General features: G+C 40.6%; 1 protein-coding gene across 5 annotated transcripts in view; it reads left to right on the plus strand.

Annotated features, from left to right (window-relative positions):
• The first annotated feature begins 1,031 nt into the window (after positions 1-1,031).
• FERMT2 (FERM domain containing kindlin 2) overlaps positions 1,032-23,675 on the plus strand; it is a 74,818-nt gene continuing 52,174 nt past the window's right edge. For 3 of the 5 annotated variants that reach the window (XM_083349972.1, XM_083349973.1, XM_083349974.1), the window contains exons 1-2: positions 2,105-2,824; positions 21,654-21,887. In XM_083349972.1, the coding sequence (XP_083206098.1) occupies positions 2,665-2,824; positions 21,654-21,887 (394 nt within the window). In that variant the 5' untranslated portion in view covers positions 2,105-2,664. Of the gene's footprint in view, positions 1,274-2,104; positions 2,825-21,653; positions 21,888-23,675 lie in introns of those variants that run through there. The other 2 variants (XM_083349971.1, XM_083349970.1) reach the window with 2 other exon arrangements.

Consider the following 23,675-nt stretch of genomic DNA (forward strand, 5'->3'; position numbering starts at 1 on the left):
TTGCATTATACGATAAAACAAGGGATTTATATATGTTACCAAACCAACTGAAAGCAAGTCTTAATTAAAAAAAACATCTGTTGCCTCTCGAGTAGGTATATAGCCAAAAGCATCGTAAAACCAGCTCTGGGGATTAAGAATAACCTCCTGGCTCTTGCCAGGCCTCCCCCACCCCCCCAATCCTTGTCTTTCCCCATGGACGATTTTTCAGAAACGGCAATCGCGGGTGACAATCCCGGCACTTCCTGGCCCATCTTCCGAGTCCGGAGCTCCGCTGCCCAACGGAGTCCGGCAAGCTTCCACTGTCTTATGCCGGATCCCACTCCCCACAATGCGGCGGCGGCGGGGGGTGGTGGTGGAGAGCGTTCTGGGCAGACGCGGAGTTGTGGCCCAACGCCAGAGGCCAAGCGGTTGGGAAAGGAAACCCGCAGCAGAGAAAGAGAGAGAGAGAGAGAGCGCACCGTTGGGGAGGCTGCGAGTTTGGACGGCTAAGCCAGCGTTTCCCAACCTTAGGAACTTGAAGATGCGTGGACTTCAACTCCCAGAATTCCCCAGCTGGCTGGGGAATTCTGGGAGTTGAAGTCCACGCATCTTCAAGTTCCTAAGGTTGGGAAACGCTGGGCTAAGCGACGTCCATTCTTCTCCCATTTCCAAGGAGACAGACCCCCCACCAGACTCCCCTCTCCTTGGTGGGGGGGCAGCCCCCCCCCACCGCCCCTCCCTGAAGGGGAGATGCCTCCGCGGCCCCTTCCCGCGCTTTCCGCGCTCCTCCTCCCCTCCCTCAGCCTCCCCTTCCTCCCCCTTCCCAGCCACCCCTCCTCCCCCCCCTCTTCGCTTTCCCGCGCGTCCGCTGGCGGGGGAGTCCCGGATGTTGGCCCCTTGCCCCGCTGCTCCTCCGTCCTGCCTGCTCCTCCGTCCTGGCTTCCATAAAAGGGCAGCGCCTCCCTCTCCTCCGTCCCCCCCCCCAGGCCTCCCTCTCCCTCCTCTTTCCCCCCTCCCTCCCTCCCTCCGTCGCCATCCCCTCAGGCGGCGCCCCCGGCGGGCGGAGGAGGCTTAGGGGGGCGGCGGCTCCCGTCCTGGCTACGTCCGCAGGGCGGGGGAAAGAGAAGCCAAGCATCGGGCGAGGCAGGCAGAAGGCGGCGGAGGCGGCGGCGGGGGTTTCTCTTGTCAGGCTCGCAGCGCCGCCGGGGGAGAGCGTAACGCACACACACACACACAGACACACGCGCGCGCGCGCAGGCAGCAGCGAGGCCGGGGAGCCCCTTGAAGGGAGGTGAGGACGCGGTGTGTGTGTGTGGGGGGGCTTTTCCCCTCGCGCGGCAAAGGAGAGCGGGGCTCCTTCGTTTCGCCTCTGCTTCCACGTCATCCTTGCTCGGTCGGTGGACGCTGGGACGTCTGCGACCCAGTGGGGTCCTCAGGGGAGCCGTGTGCGGGTGGCGAGGGCGATGGGTGTGTGTGTGTGTGTGTGTGGGGAGGGGGAGGGATGTAGTTTGGAGGATTTTGTGCCCTCTTCAGGGTCCTAGTCCCTTTTGAGGTGACTTGGCTTGCCTTTCTCCCCACTGCAAATAACGCTCGCCGCGCTTTCAGCCTTGCTCTTTTCGGGCTCTTCTTCCTCTCCGTTCTTCCCACCTCTTTTTTTTTTTCCAGGCCTCCCTTTTCTTTTGCTTACCTGAGAAGTTAGCCTTCCCCCCCCCCCCCAGATTATTTCACGGGATTCTAGATCAGCGTTTCCCAACCTTAGGAACTTGAAGATGCGTGGACTTCAACTCCCAGAATTCCCCAGCCAGCTATGCTGGCTGGGGAATTCTGGGAGTTGAAGTCCACGCATCTTCAAGTTCCTAAGGTTGGGAAACGCTGCTCTAGATCCAACGGGCACAAGCTCCTCTGTGAGCGTTATTTTGGATTGGGACATCCATTGCTCTTTTTCTCCTTTTTTGCCTACTTCAGCCCTGTATGATCTGAATAATGCTATCTCTTGTGACCCTGGAAAAAGGAGCTTGCGAAATTTGCTTCCCTGTGCGGAGTCCCTTATTTGTGCTCGTGTGGTGCTTCAAGATGTTTATGCAATCTGTCTACCACGATGAATATATCTATGTTTTGTAGGATGAGTCCTTGGAGATCATGGAGGTTATTATGGCCGAAAGGATGTGTTTGCTCCGGTGAATTATTCAAATGTTCTTGAGTAGTTGGATCTTAAAGGGAATATGAATCCTGAACTTCGGGGTCAAAGGGACTTGTCAAATTAATATTGTAGGGACAAATAAGATCCTGAATAAGGGAAACCTGGTTTAAACATACCTGCAAATTGAAGCTAAGCTTCAGTTTTTATTCCCTTTAGCTTTACAAAGCCCTTGCTGGGCAGCTAGAAATCTGCAGTTTGGGTCCACCCTCCCCTTACTGCCCTCCTAAGTAACTTGAACTGAGTTGGGAACTTCCTCAGTTTTGTTACTACTTTACAGCTGATTTTTGGAAGTTTGTTTCCCTTCCTTGGCTATTTCTTTTTTTTCTTGCTCTTTCTTTACTTTCTTCACTGCGGTGGGTTTTTTTTTAAATTTTCTTTGCTTGAATGGGGAAGCAGGGGAGCTGCTCATGAATTGTGAGTGTGAGACTTCAGCTTAACTAATGAAATAAATGCCATTTCCTCTGCTTCAGTAGGAAGGAGCGATGACGGCTCTGGACGGTATACGGATGCCAGATGGCTGCTATGCTGATGGAACGTGGGAGTTGAATGTGCATATCACAGACTTGAACAGAGATGTAACACTGAGGGTCACAGGGGAAATACATATTGGTGGCGTCATGCTGAAACTCGTGGAAAAACTTGGTAAGTTGAAATAGAAAGTAGGGATTACAGTATTGGTGCTTCTCTGAATGCTGTATAGGGAAATGAATGGTCGTTTTTTTTGACTAGACAAATTGTTGAAAGAGATCATCAAGCAGCCTACAGTATGCAGCAGGACTGCTAAATCTACAACTTTCTATAGTGGCATATTACAATCTCTGCTGTCTATTTCCTTGCTTTATCAGATGGCCATAAGCTTCTTTACAATATTCTACTTAAGTGGTAGCAAGTCTAAATTTCATAGAGAAATGCAGTGACTACTGATAGAGTATTATCCTAGCTTAAGATTTAGCAAACTGGTTCTTAGATGAGCCAATCTATAAGATATTTTTAAAATTTTGTCATTATTAGGACTATATTTCAGTTGTTTAACGCTAGAATAGTTAAATTGATATGTGATCTATGCTGTAATATATGTCCTTAAATCTGAATATACACTTAAACCTATCCAGAGAATGTATTTAATTTTTTTTTAGAATATTTATATCACCCACCAACTTAAATGCATAACTGCAGGTGGCAAACAATTTACAGAACAAAAGAAAAGAAAACACCAGAATTAAAAATAATCCAATACAAAAAAAGAGAATCACCTGAGGTACCATGTAGCAATTTTAAAAAACAAATGTGTACATTGGTCTCTCCTAACATCCTGACAACTGGATCATAACAACCTTCTGGAAGGCTGAGAGGGTTACCGGGTCCTTCAGATCTCAGGGACAGGCTGTTCCATAGAGCAGGAACCACACCCTATACTATGATGAATATGTTGATGAACTTTAGAAGCCAAAATTCAATGTGATATGTAGCAAAAGTACTATATTGGTTTGCTGAAAATGCATATTGTAGGGAAACCTAAAGCTCTTCCTGACATATTATAATATGCTGCTTGTTTATTGAGAGATATTAGTTGAATGTGCGGTCACAAGGAGAATAATTAAATGAATGCTTTTATTGCTCTGCTGGCTATACAGTATATACTAGCCGTTATATACCTTCTCAAATACTGAATGATTTGTTCTGGACTGAAGCTTCATATAGAACTTATCCTGCTTGATCCTCTGTTGTTCTGTGTGTTGTCATTGACAAGGGGTCCTCTGCTAGGCAAAGTGAGAAAGAGTAATTAGCACATCTTAACCTGTGTTTTAAATATTTTTGTGTCTTTGGGTTGCCATGGCAAAGAATTGTGGCTGGTTTAGTTTGCCTCTACCATCAAATGTTCCCTGAGAAGGGTTCTGAACTAACCCAGTATCAAGATGTCATAAGTAAAAAGCAATTTTATTTCTTTTCTGATTGCAAAGAATATTAGAAAAAGTTCTCCAAAGATTGTATGTTGGAAAATTTTTTAACACAATGCATTATTGTAGTTAATCCTTTATTGTTTGGCTCATAAAATAGTTAATTTTTTAAACTAACTGGTGAGAAGAGTTTTTATCTATTGTTGCAAAAAATATTTCTTCTTTGTAAGAATGTTTGTTGCCATAGCAAAGTTTTTATTTTTTTTGGTTTTCTGAAGTGCATGAAGGTGACCATTTTCCTTAGTCAAGTGACCTTGAATCTGATGGTGTTATGGCTTGTATTGGAGTCTCAGAGATAATTAATTATACCTCCCCAATTAACAGTTTCTCCCATTTTAACAGCAAAGGCTTAACTGTTCAAAAGTTCTAATCAAATTGATGCAAATCACTGTCATTCTTTGATAGACATTGCCTTAACATCTTGCTTTTATTGCTAAGGCTGCTACATCTTATGTAGACTTTTGAGGTTTAGTCCAGTATTAGTTATACAGCACATATCATATTTGTTCAACATGACATAGGACATGTCTTGGAGGTTAAAATCTCACTGAAGTACATGTATATTACTCAGTTACTTTGCACTATGTTTTCAATCTTGAGCAGAATACTGTATTAAAGTGTTAAAGTTCTTTCTTGGTGCCAAATGTTGAGATATATTCAGTTAGCAATTAAAATATTCCTTCTGTTAGAATACATATGAAGTTGTTTGGAGTGCTAAAAACAAGTAATCCCTATCTGGTCTCTAGCACATTTTTGGTTCTCTATAAAGAAGTTATTTGTTGATTAGTTGCCCACTTAAATAATTTTGGTATTGTTAAACCACCCCCATCCGGTACTGTATTAACATTTTACACTGATGTAATAAGGAAGGAAAAGCAGATATAAATACTTGCTTCAAGGGGAAGCTTATGTTTGTATGAAAGAGTCTTATTTAGATTTGATTTGATTTCAGAACTGGACAGTTAAAAATTTCTTGAACTAATTGTGGGGTCAACATTCTTCAGTTTCTACCCATTTTAAAATACTGCATTTTTCATATAGGCCAGTAAGTAATATTAAATCTCAATGTTGCTGATGATTTTGGTATATAATTTTCTTAAGTGTAGGGTGTGGAAGTAGCTGTTAAGTTTTGTTTAAACTGAAATGTATTTTTATAGCAGCTTCATTCAGACTGTTCTAGATTTGAATGTTGAGACTATTCCTTATAGCAGGGGTGTCAAACTCCCAGCCCACAGGCCGGTTGCATCATATGGAGGCCGCGCCTACCCCAGCTCTGGCAATGCAAAAAAAAGGCGTGATAAATCGCGACATGTCATGTGACACAGTGAGTTTGACACCGGTGCCTTATAGCATTGTTTCATTTTGTTATTGTTTGTAAAGGTTTTTATTTTAATGTTACTTTTTTGGGGGGGGTAAGTCATTTGGAGCCTTGTTGAATTGATTGACATATACAATACAGTGTAGTAAACAAAATAAGCAGTATTTGTGAAACTATTTTGCAGTTGGGTTAATAACAATCCAGAAACAAGATAATCTAACCTATTTTACATGATAGTTTAAGGCATTGATGCTCAATAGCTATTCAATAGTTCTTTTAGTTTTTTCCCCTCACACAGTCTAATTTCTGATTTCAGATAATAAAAAGATACACACACACACACACACACAGAGAGAGAGAGAGAGAGAGAGAGATCTCAACCAGAGAAACTACAGATAAAAGTGCATGAAACACAAAATGAAAAAAAGCAAAGCAATTCTTCAAAAATCTGTTGTTGCTTTAATGCTAAAAGGGCTAGCTTTTTTTAAAAAAAATACAGCCCTTAATTTGCAAATATATCTGTTAATTTGTTGGTGCTAAAGACACAGCCTATACTGAGGGGTCCTTGGTGCTCTTTGAGCTTGGTTGCTTTCTTGCAGACGTTTCATTACCCAAACTGTAAAATCAGTGATCTTTGATGTTTCACTTGGATCTAAGGTTTAATATTTGTACACTACTCTGTATTAGACATAACTGAAAAATCTATTCTAGGGATATTTGTAGCTTTTATATACGCTTAGTTTATTTTTTGCTTTTGATTGATTATGCATTTGCTTTAGCAATATATAGTAAAGCAGATGAATAAGACAGGCTTCTACAGTGATAATCTGGATATATATCAACTTCTAAGTTATACCAAGTCTATTAAAAATTATTGAGGGTTCTGTCCATCAGGCACAATTCAGTTCCTGTGCTACTTCAAACATGATATATGACCTTCCTAGATATTTTTTAACTGAATTTAATCCCTGGAAATATAATAAAATCTTTTCCTTGACTATCTTTCAAACTCTGGAAAATAAAAATACGTTCTAATTTTCCTTTTAAGAAGAAAATTCAGGAAATGAACTTTTTTAGATGACTGCTATCTCTCCATCCCTTAGCTTTAAGGAAGATTTATGCTGTATTATGAATAAAACATCAAGAAATGCACCCTTACTGATTTACCAATTGTATTGCACCAGGGCTTTTCAACCTTTTCACCCATTGTACCACTTTTAGGATATGGCAACATCCAAGTACCACCAGTCGCCTAGCAAGGTGTCAAACACTTGATGACCCCCCCCCAAAAAAAGGAAAAAAGTGATGAAGTACAGGTAGTCCTCGACTTACAACAATGTGCTTAGTGACTGTTTGAAGTTCCAACGGCACTGAAAAAAGTGTCGAGCAAGACACCTGCCTGCCTGCCCGGCGGCTCTCTTCCTCCTGTCTGAGGTTTTCATTGTTGTGAGCATTTCTGCTGAGGATTGGCAGCGGGGTGAGATGGGGGTGTTTGGTTTTTATTCCCCCCATCTGCTGGGTGGTTGCAGCAGGTTTTGGTCACTTCATATGACCCTGGGACACTGTGACCGCCATAAATATGAATCAGTTGTCAAGCATCTGAATGTAAATCACAAGACCCTGGAGATGCTGCAACATTCCAGCTGATTGGTGCTTCTTCTGGGCTCAGCAGACGTGCTGGGATCAGTGCTGAACTCCAGGTGGAGACTTGCACTGATCCTGGCACTTCCGCTGAGCCCTGACAGCCCTGAAGAAGCGTTGATCCTGGCGCTTCCACTGAGCCCTGACAGCCCTGAAGAAGCGTTGATCCTGGCGCTTTCGCTGAGCCCTGACAACCCTGCAGCTCCAGCCATCTCTCGTTCAGGCTTGTGCAGTGCTGCCACTGGTTCAGCTCATTCCCCTACCCCGCTACCACTTCTAGGATGGTTGTGTACCACCTGCCAGGTGCCAATGTACCACAGGTGGTACCCGTACCACTGGTTGAAAAGCCCTGTATTGCACTACAGATTTTACAGTAATTAAGGCATGATTTGCAAATTCATTGAGCTGAATTTGTAATGTCTTCCCTTAAGCCATTATGATAAATAAAAACAATGCCATTCAAATTATTGCTGTTACTCCTTTCTTTAAATGTTAACTTTAAATAACTAATTCTTTGTTTTTACTCTCCAAATATTTTTTCCACTCTTTTTCTGTTTTATTTTTAATTAGTTTCTGGCTCACATTCAAAATTTTATATAGAAAGATATGCAGGCTGATTGAAGATTTCCATTTTTCCTCCATTTCCTACTCAATTTCAAGACGTTTTTAAAACTATCATGAGCTTAGATCTAAGTTGCATTGTTCAATCAGATACTGCAATTTGAGAAAGTGAAAAAAAAAGTAGTGCTATTGGGAATTGCACATAACTGAGTGCCTTCAATTAATTGTTTGCTGGGAGCATTAAACAGGATTATTATTTGAAGTAATTCTGCATCTCTTATTAAGTATGCCAATAGAGGCTCAACTAGGAGCAAAGAAAAAATGGAGTGGGGATATGCTGAAAATGGAGCAAGGGACAGGCATTCTAAATTGTGTATGCCAAAGAATGCCAAATTGCATATAAATCTGAACAGCTGCTGAAGTCAGACATTACATGCTGTGATTTATAGAAATTGCAAGTGTTTCTCCTTTCCACCAAAATCATTTCCCCCTCAAATAACTAGGATAAACGTACCTACCATCACTGTCTCACATTAACGGGGAAGTCAGTTTTGTGCCTCAGAGCCAGTATTTAGGAATATAATATCCTCAGTCTCCACCACCATACCAAACTAAGCAAGCTCCTTTAGTGTAATCTTGCTTGCATTCCATCCAAGGCTGAAGGCTTCCTGTCCAAACAGAATTGGGGATCATAACCAAGCCAAGATAATTGCTGCTTTGATGAACCATTTCTTTTCTTTGTGACAGTCATGAATGATGGGAAAGATCTGTATCAGATACACTGTTGAGTTTTTCAGTCCACAGGTTCCAGGTACTAGCATAGGAATGAACTAGGATTCAATGCAACTGTCTTAATAACTCAGAGGTTTTGATAGTTAAGATGAGTACATGTCATCAATATTTAGAATTGCTTAGATAGGATGGGTGGCATAGAAAATAACAGTTTATATAAACATAATGTAATTTATATACTAATTAAGATAAATTTATGTACTAAATTTATATAAACATGGTACAATAATTAAGTGACAACCCAGCTCCTTTTGCTATATAGCATTAAAGTCTTTTTTCTAAGCTTGCAGAATTCTTTTATATTTTAGTCGATTGCTATTAAACGGTTTATAATTACAGGACACAAAATGTATTCTATAAGTCCTGAGTAAAATTGAATTCAGATGCTTGATTACATTAGGGCTTTATGCAAAGTTCTCAAAACTTGTGATTGACTGCACCTACATTCTCCTATATTTTCTACAAGTATTATCTTGCAAGAAACTTTCCCTTGGGAAAGTAGGAAACAAAGTGGAAGACATGGGACATGTTCAAATGGGACTTGTTCATAAACAAGCTTTAAGTAAAGTAAATGACTTTATCTGCTAAGCAACTATGGATGTCCTTTCTGAACAGGAAGTGACATCAAACATTTGGCATTCTCATTCAGTTGGCAGAATTTGCTGCAAAGTAGATCTGGTAATTAATTGATTTGCCTTTCAACAAAAAATGTTTCTTTGCTCACTACAAATTTGAATTTTCCCCTCCTAAAATTACTATTAAATAATACTACTTAAAAATGTTATAAACTGATTCAAAATGTTTTTCCATCTTGCTCCAAAATAATCTTCATGCCTTTTGAATTATGGATTCCTTTAGCACAACTTGAAGAATTAAACAACTGCTTTGGATTAGTCACACAAATGGAATTTAATAAAATAGCTTATGCTGTTGAAATTTTATGACAATGTGCTTTCTTCCTATCTCCTAGTCATAGCTTATCAGGAGTAATATGAACCATACAAGTATGCACGTTTTGGCAAAGGTCTACATTTTATGTGTACATTTTAGCTTCATGTTTTTCTTATGTTTCTAGAAACCTGCCCACAGTTATTATCTAATTTCAAAGTACTGTATTCAAAAATAGCCCAAATTAAACTAATGAGTATGATAAATGTTATCAGAAAAGATTCCCACAGATACCAGTTATCTCTGAGCCTTGGTATCAGTTAATTTGCACTTATTTATTAGCTAGGTAAGGCAGTAGTAATTATCTTCTGGCTTAAAAATTAACTGCTTGAAAAGAATAAAATATTTTTGACTCATTGTAACAAGAATACTGAGAAATAGCATTTGAGCTTATTTGGTCTGAAAGACTGCAGTCTTTCATCAGGTCAGTTAGCAGTCCTTTTTTTTGTATTTTAGAAGTACACAGAGGTCTTTCCACAAGACAGAGAAGATTTCTCTTGAGCTAAAAGCCCCTCTAATGCAGGGCTTTTCAACTGGTGGTACGCATACCACTAGTGGTACGCGAGCACCTGGCTGGTGGTACGTGGCGTCGCCTTCCTCCCCCCGCCTCCTCCTCCCCCCCCCCGCTCCTCTCCTTCCCAGCTCACTTGCTGCTGGAAAGCATGCTGCTTCGCAGCGGCCTGCCCTATGGAGGGCGCGTGCAGGCGCAGAGCAAGGCCCGGCCCTCCCCAGGGAATTATTGTGCAGCAACCGGATTGACTTCTGATCGTCGCTTCTTCGGGGCACACATGGCCGGGAAGGCGCGTCTGAGTCCCAGGTACCTGTAAGGTGATTGGCCTGCTCCTCCCCCATCGCCCGCCAGCCCCGGGAGAGCCCTGCGCAAGCGACTCGCCGGCTGCCAAACCCTGCCTTTCGAGTAGGAGCAACTATCAAGCCCCGGGCTCGACAATCAACCGAGGGGGCGGATCCGTGCAGCAACCCGGCTACCTGGCCTGCCAGCCGCTCGTTGTTCTGCCGATCAGCTGGGAGGCTGAGACTCCGGATTTGAGCCACGGACCAGAGGAGAACACCGCTGATCAGCTGGGAGGCTGGGACTCCGGATCCGACGCCGGAGCTTGACAGCTGCTCCTGCTCAAAAGCACCTGTGCTCCCAGCTGTCTGGCGGCCACGAGAGAAGGTTGCCGACGATCCTGGCTGTTTCTGAGCGTGATTTCTAAGCGCGACTCAGCTGATCCTGGGCTCATTTAGCAAGCAGCCTCTTTTCCGCAAGGAAGTGATCAGCTGAGTCACGCTCAGAAATCGCACTCAGAAACGCTGATGCCGGGCTGCTGCCCAGATCACTTAGCAAGCAGCCTCTTTTCCGCAAGCGAGCTGGGCAGGAGCCCAGGCGACAAAGGCGCTTGCGGCTTTTCCACAGCACAGACCCTAGGGCTGCTTCGTTCCCACTCGGCCTCTCACAGGACCCGGGCTGCCTGTACTGGTGGGAAACGCAGCGCTCCTTTTTCTGCAGCAGTGGAGCGCAGGCGTCGCTTGGGAAAGACTCTGTGAGACGCGCCTTTGGCAGCGGGTTCCCCTTCTGTTATATATCGGAGGTTTGAAAGGCAAGCTGCTCCCAGGGCATAAAAGTAGAATCCAAATGGTGAGAGTGATGGAGCTCTCCGACTCTCTGCTTCAGGCTAAAACAGTCTCAACGTTGGGCCCAGAGATTTCTTGGCCTGAAGGGTGACTTGGTGGTGATGTGGGTTTGTTTCCTTTGGAGGAGGGAGAAAAGCGTCACTCTCTTCCTTCAGGCGGGTGCAAATGTAACTTAAGAACGGTAGCAATGCGGCCAGAAATGGGTATCTCTTGACAGCGCTGGGGAGAGCTATGGGACGAACGATGTACGCGGAGAGGATTGGGGAACCTGGCTCAAACGCTGGGCTCCGGTAGGGGAAAAATGACTGGGAGAAGTAGCCGGTTTGTAATGTACGTGCCTGAAAACAGGAGGTGAACCAGTGACATCCCCACCCTGCCTGTGTGCGTGCGCTGAGGCGCAGGCTCTCTCCTCAGCCTTTGTGCGTGAACAGGCAGGGCTGTGATGTCAGTGGTTTTACTTTGCCCGGCCGCTCTGTGTGGATGAGAGTGCGCCGCTACCTGCCAAAACCAGGCTGAGATCTGGGTGGCGTAGCACAGGACGGAGGGAGGGAAGGAAGGAACAAAGAGGGAGAGAAGGAAAGGAAAGAAAGAAGGAAGGCAGGGATAATGGGAGAGAGGAAAGGCACCCATCCCAGTCCCACTCCCCTCCACTAGAGACCCACGGATCCCCCCCCCCACAGGAACCCCACAATCTGAGTGATGACCTGGCCATTGATCGCATGACCCTGGGACACTGAATGTTATAAGTATGAATCAGTTGCCAAGCATCCGAATGTAAATCACATGACCCTGGGGATGCAGCAACAGTCCTAAGTGTGAAAAATGGTCATAATTCACTTTTCAGTGCCACTGTAACTTCAAACAGTCACTTAAGTGAATTGTTGTAAGTTGAGGACTACTTGTACTTTATCATTTTTTTTCTTTTTCTTTTTTTGGGTCACGTTTTTGACACCTTGCTGGGTGACTGGTGGTACTCAGATATTGCCTTATCCTAAAAGTGGTACAATGGGTGAAAAGGTTGAAAAGCCCTGCTCTAATGGTTCAGGCACAGAAGTGTGCCAGTTGAGAATGCGAGGGTCTTGCGTTGAAACTTACTTGGCTCCTTCTCAGTTAAGCAGAAAGAAAATGTGAGAAAGAGTCCTATGTGGAGGAAGACAGTTGCTCCAACTATAGCATTGCAGGACACATTCGGAAGTACAGGTAGTCCTCAACTTGTGTCCACAATTGAGCTGAAAAGTTCTTTTGTAAAGTGAGACATTTATTGAGTTTTGTCCCATTTTACGTCCTTTCTTGCGACAGTTGTTAAGTGAATCACTGCAGTTGATAAGTTAGTAACCCGCTTGTTAAGTGAATCTGGGTTCCCCCCATTGACTTTGCTTGTGAGAAGGTCACAAAAGGTGATGACCGTGGGACATGGCAACGGTCATAAATATGAATCAGTTGCCAAGCATCTGAATTGGAATCACATGATCTTGAGGAGGGTGCAAAGGTTATAAATGAAAAACAGTCATACGTGACTTTTTACAATGCCATTGTAACTTTGAATGGTTACTAAATGAGCTGTTGTAAGTTGAGGACTACTTGTACCTTCATGGATTTTTTTCCCTAGGACTGGACTGTGTAGTTTTAGGCATAACTAGTAAGAAGCCCTACATTTTGAAAAATAAAAGCTAAATAGATAGTGTTGAAGTAATGGTGTTATGTTCAAAAACTGGATGCAGTATTCCAAGTGTGGCCTTACCAAGTGTGGTAAGGCCACACTTGGAATACTGCATCCAGTTGTGGTCACCACAATATAAAAAAGATGTTGAGACTCTGGAAAGAGTACAGAGAAGAGCAACAAAGATGATTAGGGGACTGGAGGCTAAAACATATAAGGAACGGCTGCTGGAATTGGGAATGTCTAGTTTAATGAAGAGAAGGACGAGGGGGGACATGAATTGCAGTGTTCCAATATCTCAGGGGCTACCGCAAAGAGGTGGGGAGTCAAGCTATTCTCCAAAGCACCTGAGGGCAGGACAAGAAGCAATGGATGGAAACTAACCAAGGAGAGAAGCAACCTAGAACGAAGTAGAATTTTCCTGACAGTTAAAGCCCTAATAAGCAGGCATATACATAGAATGAAGGCTACTGCTAAGCTTGTAAGCCACCCTGAGTCTTCGGAGAAGGGCGGGATATAAATGGAATAAAAATAAAAATAAATAAATAAAATAAAACAATTAACCAGTGGAACAACCTGCCTCCAGAAGCTGTGAAAGCTCCCAAACTGGAAGTTTTTAAGAAGAGACTGGACAGCCATTTGTCTGAAGTGGTATAGGGTTTCCTACCTGAGCAGGGGATTGGACTAGAAGACCTCCAAGGTCCCTTCCAACATCATCATCATCATCATCATCATCATCATCATCATTATTATTATTTACTGCCTTGGCTCGACTACAGAAGTATTAAGTAAACCTGTTAGTTATTTCCCTCTGCCTAATTGGAAATAATGAGTCTGATCAATTGATAGTTGTTCATATCAAGAACTTGCCCAATTATAAAATTCTTAAACACATATCAGAACACCATAGGTATTCCTCAATTTACGACTTCCTCACATTTAAGATTATAACAGCATCCCGATGATCATATGATCAAATTCTGGGAGCTTAGTAACCCGTTGACATTGACAACAAATGTAGCATCCTCTGGAAACATGATCACCTCTTGCAGCCTTTCCAGCCAGCTACTGACAAGCACGGTCAATGGGGAAGCCAGCAGGGAAGGTCACAAATCATGGTCACAGCTTTATTAAATGGCTAGCAATTTACTTAATGGCCACACAAAATGATCATAGAATTGGGTGTGGTCATGTGATGCCTTAGTTAACAGCCACACTGCTTAAAGATGAATTTTCTGGTCCCAATTGTGGTCATAAGTCGAGGACTGCCTGTATCTGCTAGCTAAAAAAATGAAATATCTGGAAGCTCCATTGTTCCAATTGGCAGTCATAATGGCCATATGTTAATTACAGATTGCCTCAGGAAGGGTGCTTTATAGCCTATAAAGCACTTCCAGCTGTTATAAAATGTTGCAAACACCCTCCCCCACCATAACATAACATTTTGTGCTAGCTCACATGTTGCAGCATCCTGTGATTTGGGACATTTTTTGCCAATTTCCAGCAAAAACAAAAAACCTGTTTGGGAGAATCAGTTCACAAATACGACCATGTGATTTGCTTAGTGACTGCCGTAAAAATGGTTTTAAAATTGGGTTGGGTCATGTGTGTGTGTCCCAATTTATAACCATAATTTATGACTGAAATTCTGGTCCCAATTGCTGGCACAGGTCAAGGACTACGTGTATATGGAATATATCCCTGAATCATCTGCTATTAAGACCATTACATTACATATGGAATACTACAGACTTCCTGAGAAAACAAAAATCCATTAATTGGTTAAAGAATATCAATCTAGGTGTCATGGGTTTTAAAGCCCAATACAACTAAATAGTACTACCGTAGAAATATTAGTACTAAAACTACTGAACAGAAGTAGGTCACGTCTGGATTGAAGGCACAGTCAAAATTAGATTAGATTAGAAGACTCATAAAAGTCTGTTAGAATAGATTACAAAAACAAAGAAGAATAAATACTGGGAAAACCTTAAGTTTGGTTTTAATAATTAACTAGGTTATAAGGCATATGAATAGCATGTATCTCAGCTACACTGATTGTAGATCATGATTTGATGTTTGGATTTAAAAACTTCCCTTGAATGAAGTGTGATTATACTGACATCCATGTAGTTTTCTTGGCAGTACAGAAATATTTTTAAATCCCTTCTGGTTGGAAGGGCAGGGCGTGTTAACTATAGGAACATAAGAAAGAGTACGGTAATAACTGGAAGGACAGTCTGAAATACTGTGTCTGGCCTGCATAACACCCTTCCCAAATAGACATTGTAAAGATCTATTTACAGTGGCATAAAAGGAAATCATAGCTTTTATGCTAAATATGCCAAATAATGGCCTTTACAACAATAACAAGGGAAAAGAAGGTTTGTATGCCAAATATGACAGATCTGGTGTCTTCCGTGTGGGAGATTTCATCCTTGGTGCCTTCTAGGCTTTGTGTTCCTGGATTGTTTTGTATGACTGACCATGTAACCATGTTCTGTGAATGAGCAGCCCCCTTCCCCAAGACAGGTGTGGTACCGATCAACCAAAATGTGCTCTCAGCGTTCAGAATCTGCCCACTGACCCAAAAGTTTGGGAATTTTATAATAAATAAAAGATACAGTAGTAGTTACAAACTACTATCAGTGGTTTTATATGTGATCATATAAATAGGTCACATCATCATCCTAATATTGTCTAATATGCATGCAGATTAACATTTTCTGATTATTATTTTCTTGTAACAATAGGGTTAACCAGAGCTACCAGACTTTTTTTTTTAAGAGGAAGGACAGATTAAGGTGGTTTGCTCCAGGCATCTGAGGGATTTGGAGTGTTTCCATCAACATGTGGGCATTTTCCCAATAATTCAGGGAACACAGATATTGAATACCATGTTAAATTCTAGGGTACAGGGGCAGATTTGCCCTGGATGGCTTCTTTTCTCTGATCCCATGCATTTTTTTTATTTAGACTCCAGTTTTATACACAGAATTGTGCCACATTCGAAATTCAAGTTTTAGAAATTATATTTTAATTTCATGTGTAATTATAATTTGCATATAATTTACATTCTCTTACTGTATCCTTTATCATCTATAGTTTTTATCTTCGTTTTTCATGAGTTGAATTGCATGACAGCTATACTTTGATTAGGAGGTGGATATAAAATGTGTTATAAGCATTTAATGATATATTAAAATATATGATATTTTTTAAGAGAACATCTTTGTATGTGGCCACTAAGATTTGATAATGATTTGATGGCACATAATCAAGGGAATAAAACGTCAATGATACTTTAGATTTATTATTATTTGCCCTTGCTATTTATTATGGAGTTGGGCAGTCATTAAATTTACAACATAATAGTAACACAGCTTACATCCTATGATGATAGCACCATCAAATATCAACACCTGCTTATCCAGACCCAGGACATTGGGAAGGATTCAGTAGATGGATAAAAATGCAAAATCCAATCAAAACATCTAACTGACTGTATGACGAACTATAACAATGTGTCTTAGAACATGTTAAGAAAGGACAGTCTAGAACACAGTTGTCAAACTCGCGACGTCATGTGACGTGTCGCGACATATTGCGACTTTTTCCCCCATTCCCAGCAATGGGGTGGGTGCGGTTTTAGCGTGATGCATCCGACCCGCTGGCCGACAGTTTGACATCCCTGATCTAGAAGAACCCATTAGTGTAAGTTGTAAGAATCTGGCTGAGTATTTTGAGGACAGAATCCCTCACAATTGCTTCAGATTGGAAGCCGGATGGAATTTATTGAGATGACGATGATGTCATGCCCAAAAGAGACCAGGATGATTGTAATACAATGTGTTGGCTCTGGATATGCTGGACTAATATCAGGCCCAGGGATCTGACTCTGCCAGCAGTCAGATGACAAACGTCCTCTTCCTATGCAACTGCCACAAACATACCATACAATCTTGATAACAGAACAGAGATGCTTGACATGCTTCCTTACCAGGGAAGAACGGCATGTGCCTTAATTGATTCTCACCTGGCAGTGGCCTTATAACTAAATGATTGGGACTTCTTCATATGGAACAACCACTTCAAACAGGACTCTGCCTTTGAGAACATCTTGTGAATCCATAAATTCTGTCACAACCTTCCCGTGCGTGCCTTGAGCTGTGACCTAACCATGTTATCTGTCTATGAGTCCCAATGATTGGGACTCATTGCAGTCAAGTATTCTGTTCCTGTGAACCTTGCTGAAGTATCTGCATGACTACATACATTAACCTTCAGTAGTGTTTATCACTGTATTTTCTAAAGAGCCTTGGTGGAGCAGTGGGCTAATGCCTCCTTAAGTAACACCAGCTGCCTGCAATTAGTGCAGGTTCGCATCCCACCAGGCTCAAGGTTGACTCAGCCTTCCATCCTTCCGAGGTAGGTAAAATGAGGACCCAGATTGTTGGGGGCAATAAGCTGACTTTGTAATAATGCCGCTTGGGGGGTGTATGAAAGCCCTAATAAGCAGGCATATACATAGAATGAAGGCTACTGCTAAGCTTGTAAGCCGCCCTGAGTCTTCGGAGAAGGGCGGGATATAAATGGAATTAAAATAAAATAAAATAAATAAATAAATAAAGTGCCTGTGGGCATTAAGAGTTAAGGGCACAATGTTACAATGGTTCCACCCCTCTCTGAGTAGACTATTTCAGTCTGTGGCACAGTGGATGAGAAGTCAGACACAGTCTAGGATGCTCTGTTATAGGGTTAGGGTTTGGTCTTTGTTATCCTGTTTTAACAAACATAAAACTGTTGTGAGAGGTTATATCAGTTCATGTAACATATCACCAAAATACATCCATATTTACATTGCCACCATGGACCCAATAAGAGATGTTGTAGAAATCCTACCTCAATGCCCAGTGATTGTCAATATCTCGGTGGGAAAAGGTAGGGTCAGATTCTATCCAAGCAAAATGGAGTGGCTATTAATTCAGAAATCGCCTGACTGCAGGATTATATTATTCTTCACTCTCACGTCTACTCAACAAGTATGCAAATACCGTGGCTCTCCTTTGAGAGCACAACTGGAATGGGATGCCCTGAGGACAGTCATTCATACTCTTATCATCTTCCATTTTGATTGTTGTAATGTATGCTACTTAGGTCTGCTTTGGAGGACCACCCAAAAACTTCAGCTAGCCTAGAATACAATAGCTACTGTACTGCCCTGATAAACCACTGTTGCAGAGGAGCTATACTGATTGCCAGTATAAATTTAATTCAAGATGCTGGCTGTTGTCTTTATGATCCTATAAGGCTTAGAGTCTGCTTGTGTAAAGATTGCTTTTCACACAGATTTTGACAGGGAATGCTAACTAAGGTCAGGTGGTAGGAAAGAGCCCGACAGTGACATTCTTTCTTAGCAGCTCCCTTCTTATTGATAGCATTTCTGGGGCTGAAACCCTGCCTTTTTTGAAGTCTTTTGAGGATTGACTGCACCGTAAATGCCTGTGTTTGTATTGTTTCCATTTTAATGATTGCATGTAATGTATCATTGTTACTTTAATATTTGTAAACTGCCTAGACGTCTGGGATTTATTGCACAAATACATAAATAAAACATTGGATGTCAATACTTTTGTGCTGTTTTAATCATTCATAGCTCTTTGTATAAGGATTGGCAGTCTATTATTATTCCAATGCCGGAGTGTTAGGTGTCAGAGCTATCAGTGGTTTTCCTAGTGAATGGTCCACAGGTCTCACGCTGCATCTGAATATGTGAGTTTCACAGGAAGAATTGGATCAAGATTTGCTTTCCTTGTCTTTCTCCCATGATCTAGCTCTTTGCTGGAAACACAGTATAAGTCTGTTTTAAGCTGGCAAGATAGTCTAGTATATATGGATTATAATCAAAGACATTCAAAATTTGGCTGTGTAGGAGCGAGAAGGTGTTGTGGAAAGACACTAATGTATCCACACTTGATATCAGTGGCAGACGAGCAATAAATTTTGTGTAAGTTGGGCATTCTGATGATGTGCAGTAAACTGGTAATCTGGAAGACGCTATAGATATTCTCCATGAAAGCTGTGAGAAAAAGGTTGTTTTCAGAAAGAAAACTGAAATTCAAATGCTGCTTTATTGGCAAAAGTCCTATCTCTGGCGAAGAGGGCAGGAGGAAATTACGCTTCCTTAAAACTCCCTCTGTTCCCCAGTTGTAGTGACCCGGTTAAGAGAGTCAGTGGCATACATTTGAAGGGACAGAAGGATGTGAAGTTTCCTATTCTCAGAGCAATTTTTGCTTAAATATTTTCAGATCATCTGTTAAGGTAAATAGTCTTTCACTTTAGCATTTACTCCCAATGAACCAATGCTATTTCACTGATATAGTACTAGTTTCCCAAATGATGTGCCTATAACCTGCAGCTTCAGGATATAAATGCTTGTCCAAACAAAATTAAATACCGTAGAGAAAGCAAACCCTACCTTATTTAGCTGGAAACATAAAAATTTAAAAGAGAAGCTATAAATTTTGCAGCGAAGAGGAGATATATTTTTAGAGCAGACTTCAGACTTAACTGATTTACAGTATTAAACTTTACTAAACCTATAATCAGGACATCAAAAGAGCAGTGCTTGGCCAGACCAAGGCCAGCTTAGTTGGTTTCTACAGTCCCAATATCTCTGGGAAATCCAAAGGGTATGAAAATGCAGAGGAACGTTCTTGTTCCTCAATTGTGTTAAGAAGCGCACATGTAGCCTTTGTCTTCCATGAAATTTCACATAAAAGTCCACTTGAAGCTGGTTTAGGCAGAACTGGCATTAACAAATCAACTTTACAAAGTTGAATTCTACCCCTTACAAGAAGTGCTAAATAGTCCAGTACTATAAGTTCTTTTTGTTTGTCATTTACATGTGTGACATTTTCTGTGAGCAAAGTCTTGCTCCTAGAGCATTCTCTCTTTCAAAAATAAATTATTTTAATAAGAGGAGGATTTTTTTTTACTGTTTCTTGGTCTTTCAATATTTTTCAGTTTAAAAAAAATGTTCTTGCAAGACAGTGAGAAAGTCCCCAGGTTCAGTTTCCAATTTCTTTCTTGGTTTCATGTCTTCACAGCATTGGATAGCTATAAAATAAATAATCCATATTAAGACCTCCTCCCCACCCCTTCCCAAGTGAAGAATTCAAACACTGCATACTATAGGTAGGACGAATATCACGCAGGATGCTCTCAGTTGCTTAAACCTGGATGAAAGAAGATCTGTCCTTTTATCTCTGATAGGTTATTGTATGCCTAAATTGTCAAAAGCCAGTGTAAAAAAAAAGATAAATCTTTTAATATTAATTGTAGCCCAGTAGGCTGATCAGAAAGCCAGTGACTTTTCAATTTATAACCCACATTTAAACCTAAACTTCTACTTCTTGAGAGCTCATAAACAACATCTTTCAGTGCCGAAATCATTCCCTTACTCTTGACATGTTTTAGAGAAGCAAACGTTTGGAACAGAGTTCACCATAATCACTTGACGGATTTCTTTGAGAGCAGCCAAGTCTTACTGCATGCTGCATGCTTTTCTATATTTGGCTTTGTTTAATTTGACGATAGAATGCCATGCTGTTGAGAATTATGGCTGCTGCTGCTCTTTTCTAGCCATATTACCTAAGCCAAGATTATTCCCTTTTTTCGTTTTTAAAGAATGATGTGGATATTTATGACCCTACTGTATGTAGAATGACTCTGAATTCAACTGTACCTTTCACCTCTCTGTCCACTTGAGCTTTTCAAAAATTTAGAGATTATGAGATAACAATATAGTACTTCTGTATGTTTTCTGAGTTGCCTAAGTCTACATGATATCTAAAGAAATGTCCTGTATTTTGAGGGAGAGGAAGCAAATAAAAAATTCTTTATAATCAATTTTCTGATATTCTTTGTATAGTTTACCTGAGATTTATAAGGTCCTGACAGTGTGGCATACATTATTAATTGCAAGCATTTTGTGCAATTACCATTACCATTATGCTTTGAACAGCTAAACTTAATCATAAATCAGAAGTCATATAAAGCTTATCCAAAATGCTGCCTTTACTTGCACAAAGATTAATTTCAAATATCCCACTTACCTCATCACATAAGATCAGTTATCTGGGAGGTAGGAAAGGCATTGAATTCTCTGGTCCTGTATTTATGAAATCCTATTGTATCTGAATTATACTAATTTTCTTCAGGATTTCTAGTGGACCTTTCTTTTCCAGAAAGCATTTTATGTAATTGGGCTTTAAGCTTTATTTACTGGAACATTTATATCTGGTGGGAAAGAAAAGAACCATTTCTGCAGCAATGCCTCAATTCTGAAATATTCTCCAGTTAGAGGAACAATTGCTCTTGGGACACATCAGGGAATTATTAATAGTAGCTGGCGATGCAATGCAGATGTTGGAACATTAACTTACACAATTTGGACTCAGCTTATTTTGTCTAAAGTTATCCAAATTGTTAATAATTTCTTATGCATATTAATGCACATATCCTCTTTGGCTATATCCCTAGCATATGGAATTATCAAAATACCAAAAGTACTTTTTTTCCACTGTGGCTGAAAATATGATCAAGTAGCGTGGAATGAGAAATTTATCTTTACGTCTTGACCATTCCTGGTGGTGTGTCAGATACTACAGATTTGATCCTGCTTGGTTTCTGAGTCTTGTCAAGATTGGCCATTTTCTGCCATCAGCTGTCATGTGTTATGTGTGAAAAATAAATTTGATGTTAACTAAATTTTCAGACGTTGAATGATCCTTATTTCACTCTTGTCTTTTGCAAGAATAACTGGCTGGGTGAAGAAATGCATGAAATAAAAATCATTGGTATTTTACATAAAACATAAAATTTTGTCTAAGCACTGTGAATAAGTTGTTCACCATTTCTCTTTAATTTCCTAACTGTGTATCTTTGTGCTCCTAGATGTCAAGAAAGATTGGTCCGACCATGCCTTATGGTGGGAAAAGAAGAAAACCTGGCTCCTTAAAACACACTGGACTCTAGATAAGTATGGAATACAGGCTGATGCAAAGTTAGAGTTCACTCCTCAACACAAACTGCTCCGACTCCAGCTTCCCAACATGAAGTATGTAAAAGTGAAAGTGAACTTTTCTGACAGAGTCTTTAAAGCAGTATCTGACATCTGCAAAACTTTCAGTAAGTATCTATGATTTATAGAGCCAATTATTACCTTTTTCAAGTGACAAGCAGCCAGCTTGAGTGGCTTTGTATTACTTATTTTTTGGTCTTGTAAGTATACATTACAGGTAGCCCTTGACTTATGACTGGCCATTTAATAACCATTCAAATTTATGATGGACTTTAAAATGCTAGGTACAACTGGCCCTTGCAGTCACATCATCACATTTCAGGTGTTGAGCAGCTGGTTCACGTTTACAACCAGTTGCAGCACCCTGCAGTCACGTGGCCATGATTTGCAACTCTTTTGTCTTTTCCAGCAAAATATGGCCATTAGATATACTGAACTCCCTTAGTAACCGTTTGGTTCACTAAATGATCATGGTAACTTGCTTTATGGCCAAAGTAAAAATGATTGTAAAATTAGGTCTCTTGGTGACCCGCTTAACAATCACAACAAGTAATAAAATTTGGCTGGATTGTGGTTGTAAATTTGAGGACGACCTGTAGCCTTCTTCTTCTTCTTCTCTCATGTTTCTGGTGATCTCTTAAAAGAATGAAAAATAGGTTTTGGTATGCAAAGTACTTGCCTAATGATGGGTATGTATAGTATGCCAACTTTGGGTGCTCATCCTGACATCACTGTCTTGCTGGATTCACTCTTCAAGTTAAGCTGTAATGAGTTTGTTTTGTTTGTTTTGTTGTGTGAATTCGTTACTGTGTTCTTAAAATCAGAGGTTGTATTTATGTTATGTATGGAAGCAGACATTGTGACCTGTTCAATAAATCTTAATTAAACAGTGACTTTTTAAATACCGTGAATCCAGCTTTTTCCTATTTCTTTTCATTTTACGGAATCAGACTTTTAAGTTAATAGGGTATTTGAATTATAGAAGATATACTGATTTCTTAATCTTCTTGATTTCTGTTCAGGTATATTTTTTAGAATACAGAAATGTCCTTATTTACATTCTAGAAAAGTTGAGCATTAGCTGTACCAGCATTTAAGCTGTTACTCTAAAAAGATCCTGAAAAGGGTTTTTATTTTCAAGCTGATCAGAATTGACTGGTTTATTTAAGTTAAAATACAAACATTTTGAATCCAAGTTTTTGGATACTTTTGTATTCAATTTGCTCATTTGTTTTGTTTTATTAAATACTGTGTTTACTTTTTTATGGTTAAAAAAACCCCTTTTTTCATAGTAATATAGAGTGGGGGATTGCATTTGGAGAAGGGGGTTAAAATAGCGTCTTTTTGTGTAGCTGTTATTTAAGGTTTTTTAAATCACATTTGGACATGCTTCAATGTTTTCTGTTTTCCTTTTGTTTTAGTTTAGCCCTTGTTGTCAACGCAGAACACGTATCAATTAAATAAAACAAACTATAGAAATTTTCTTTCAACAAGACCTACTTTGGCTCAAAAGGGTTTAGTTTTTTTTTCTCCATAGTGCCAGTGAATCAAGACACTAACTAATATATTCTTCTATCTTTAGTGCTTAGAAATTAAAAATATTAAAAACTGTTAACTAATCTGTGTTTATCAAACTGGTTTTTTAAAATATGTGACGAAGGAATCTACTTAATTAACCTGCTCAAAACTGCAAAAGAAATACAGAGATGGTATCAGAAGCCTTTTAGTTGTAGTCCATTGATTCTTGTTAAAACTGAAAAAATCAGTTTAATTGTTCTTTAAAATTTCCTAATGTTTTTGTGTCAAGAGGCAAATGAAATGTTAAGTGAATGACATTAGCCGTGTTTCTCAGCAACTTTAAAATCTGTGGACTTCAATTTCCAGAATGCCCCAGT

This window comes from Vipera ursinii (assembly GCF_947247035.1).
Source record: "Vipera ursinii genome assembly, chromosome: 1".
In the NCBI taxonomy this organism is placed as follows: domain Eukaryota; kingdom Metazoa; phylum Chordata; class Lepidosauria; order Squamata; family Viperidae; genus Vipera; species Vipera ursinii.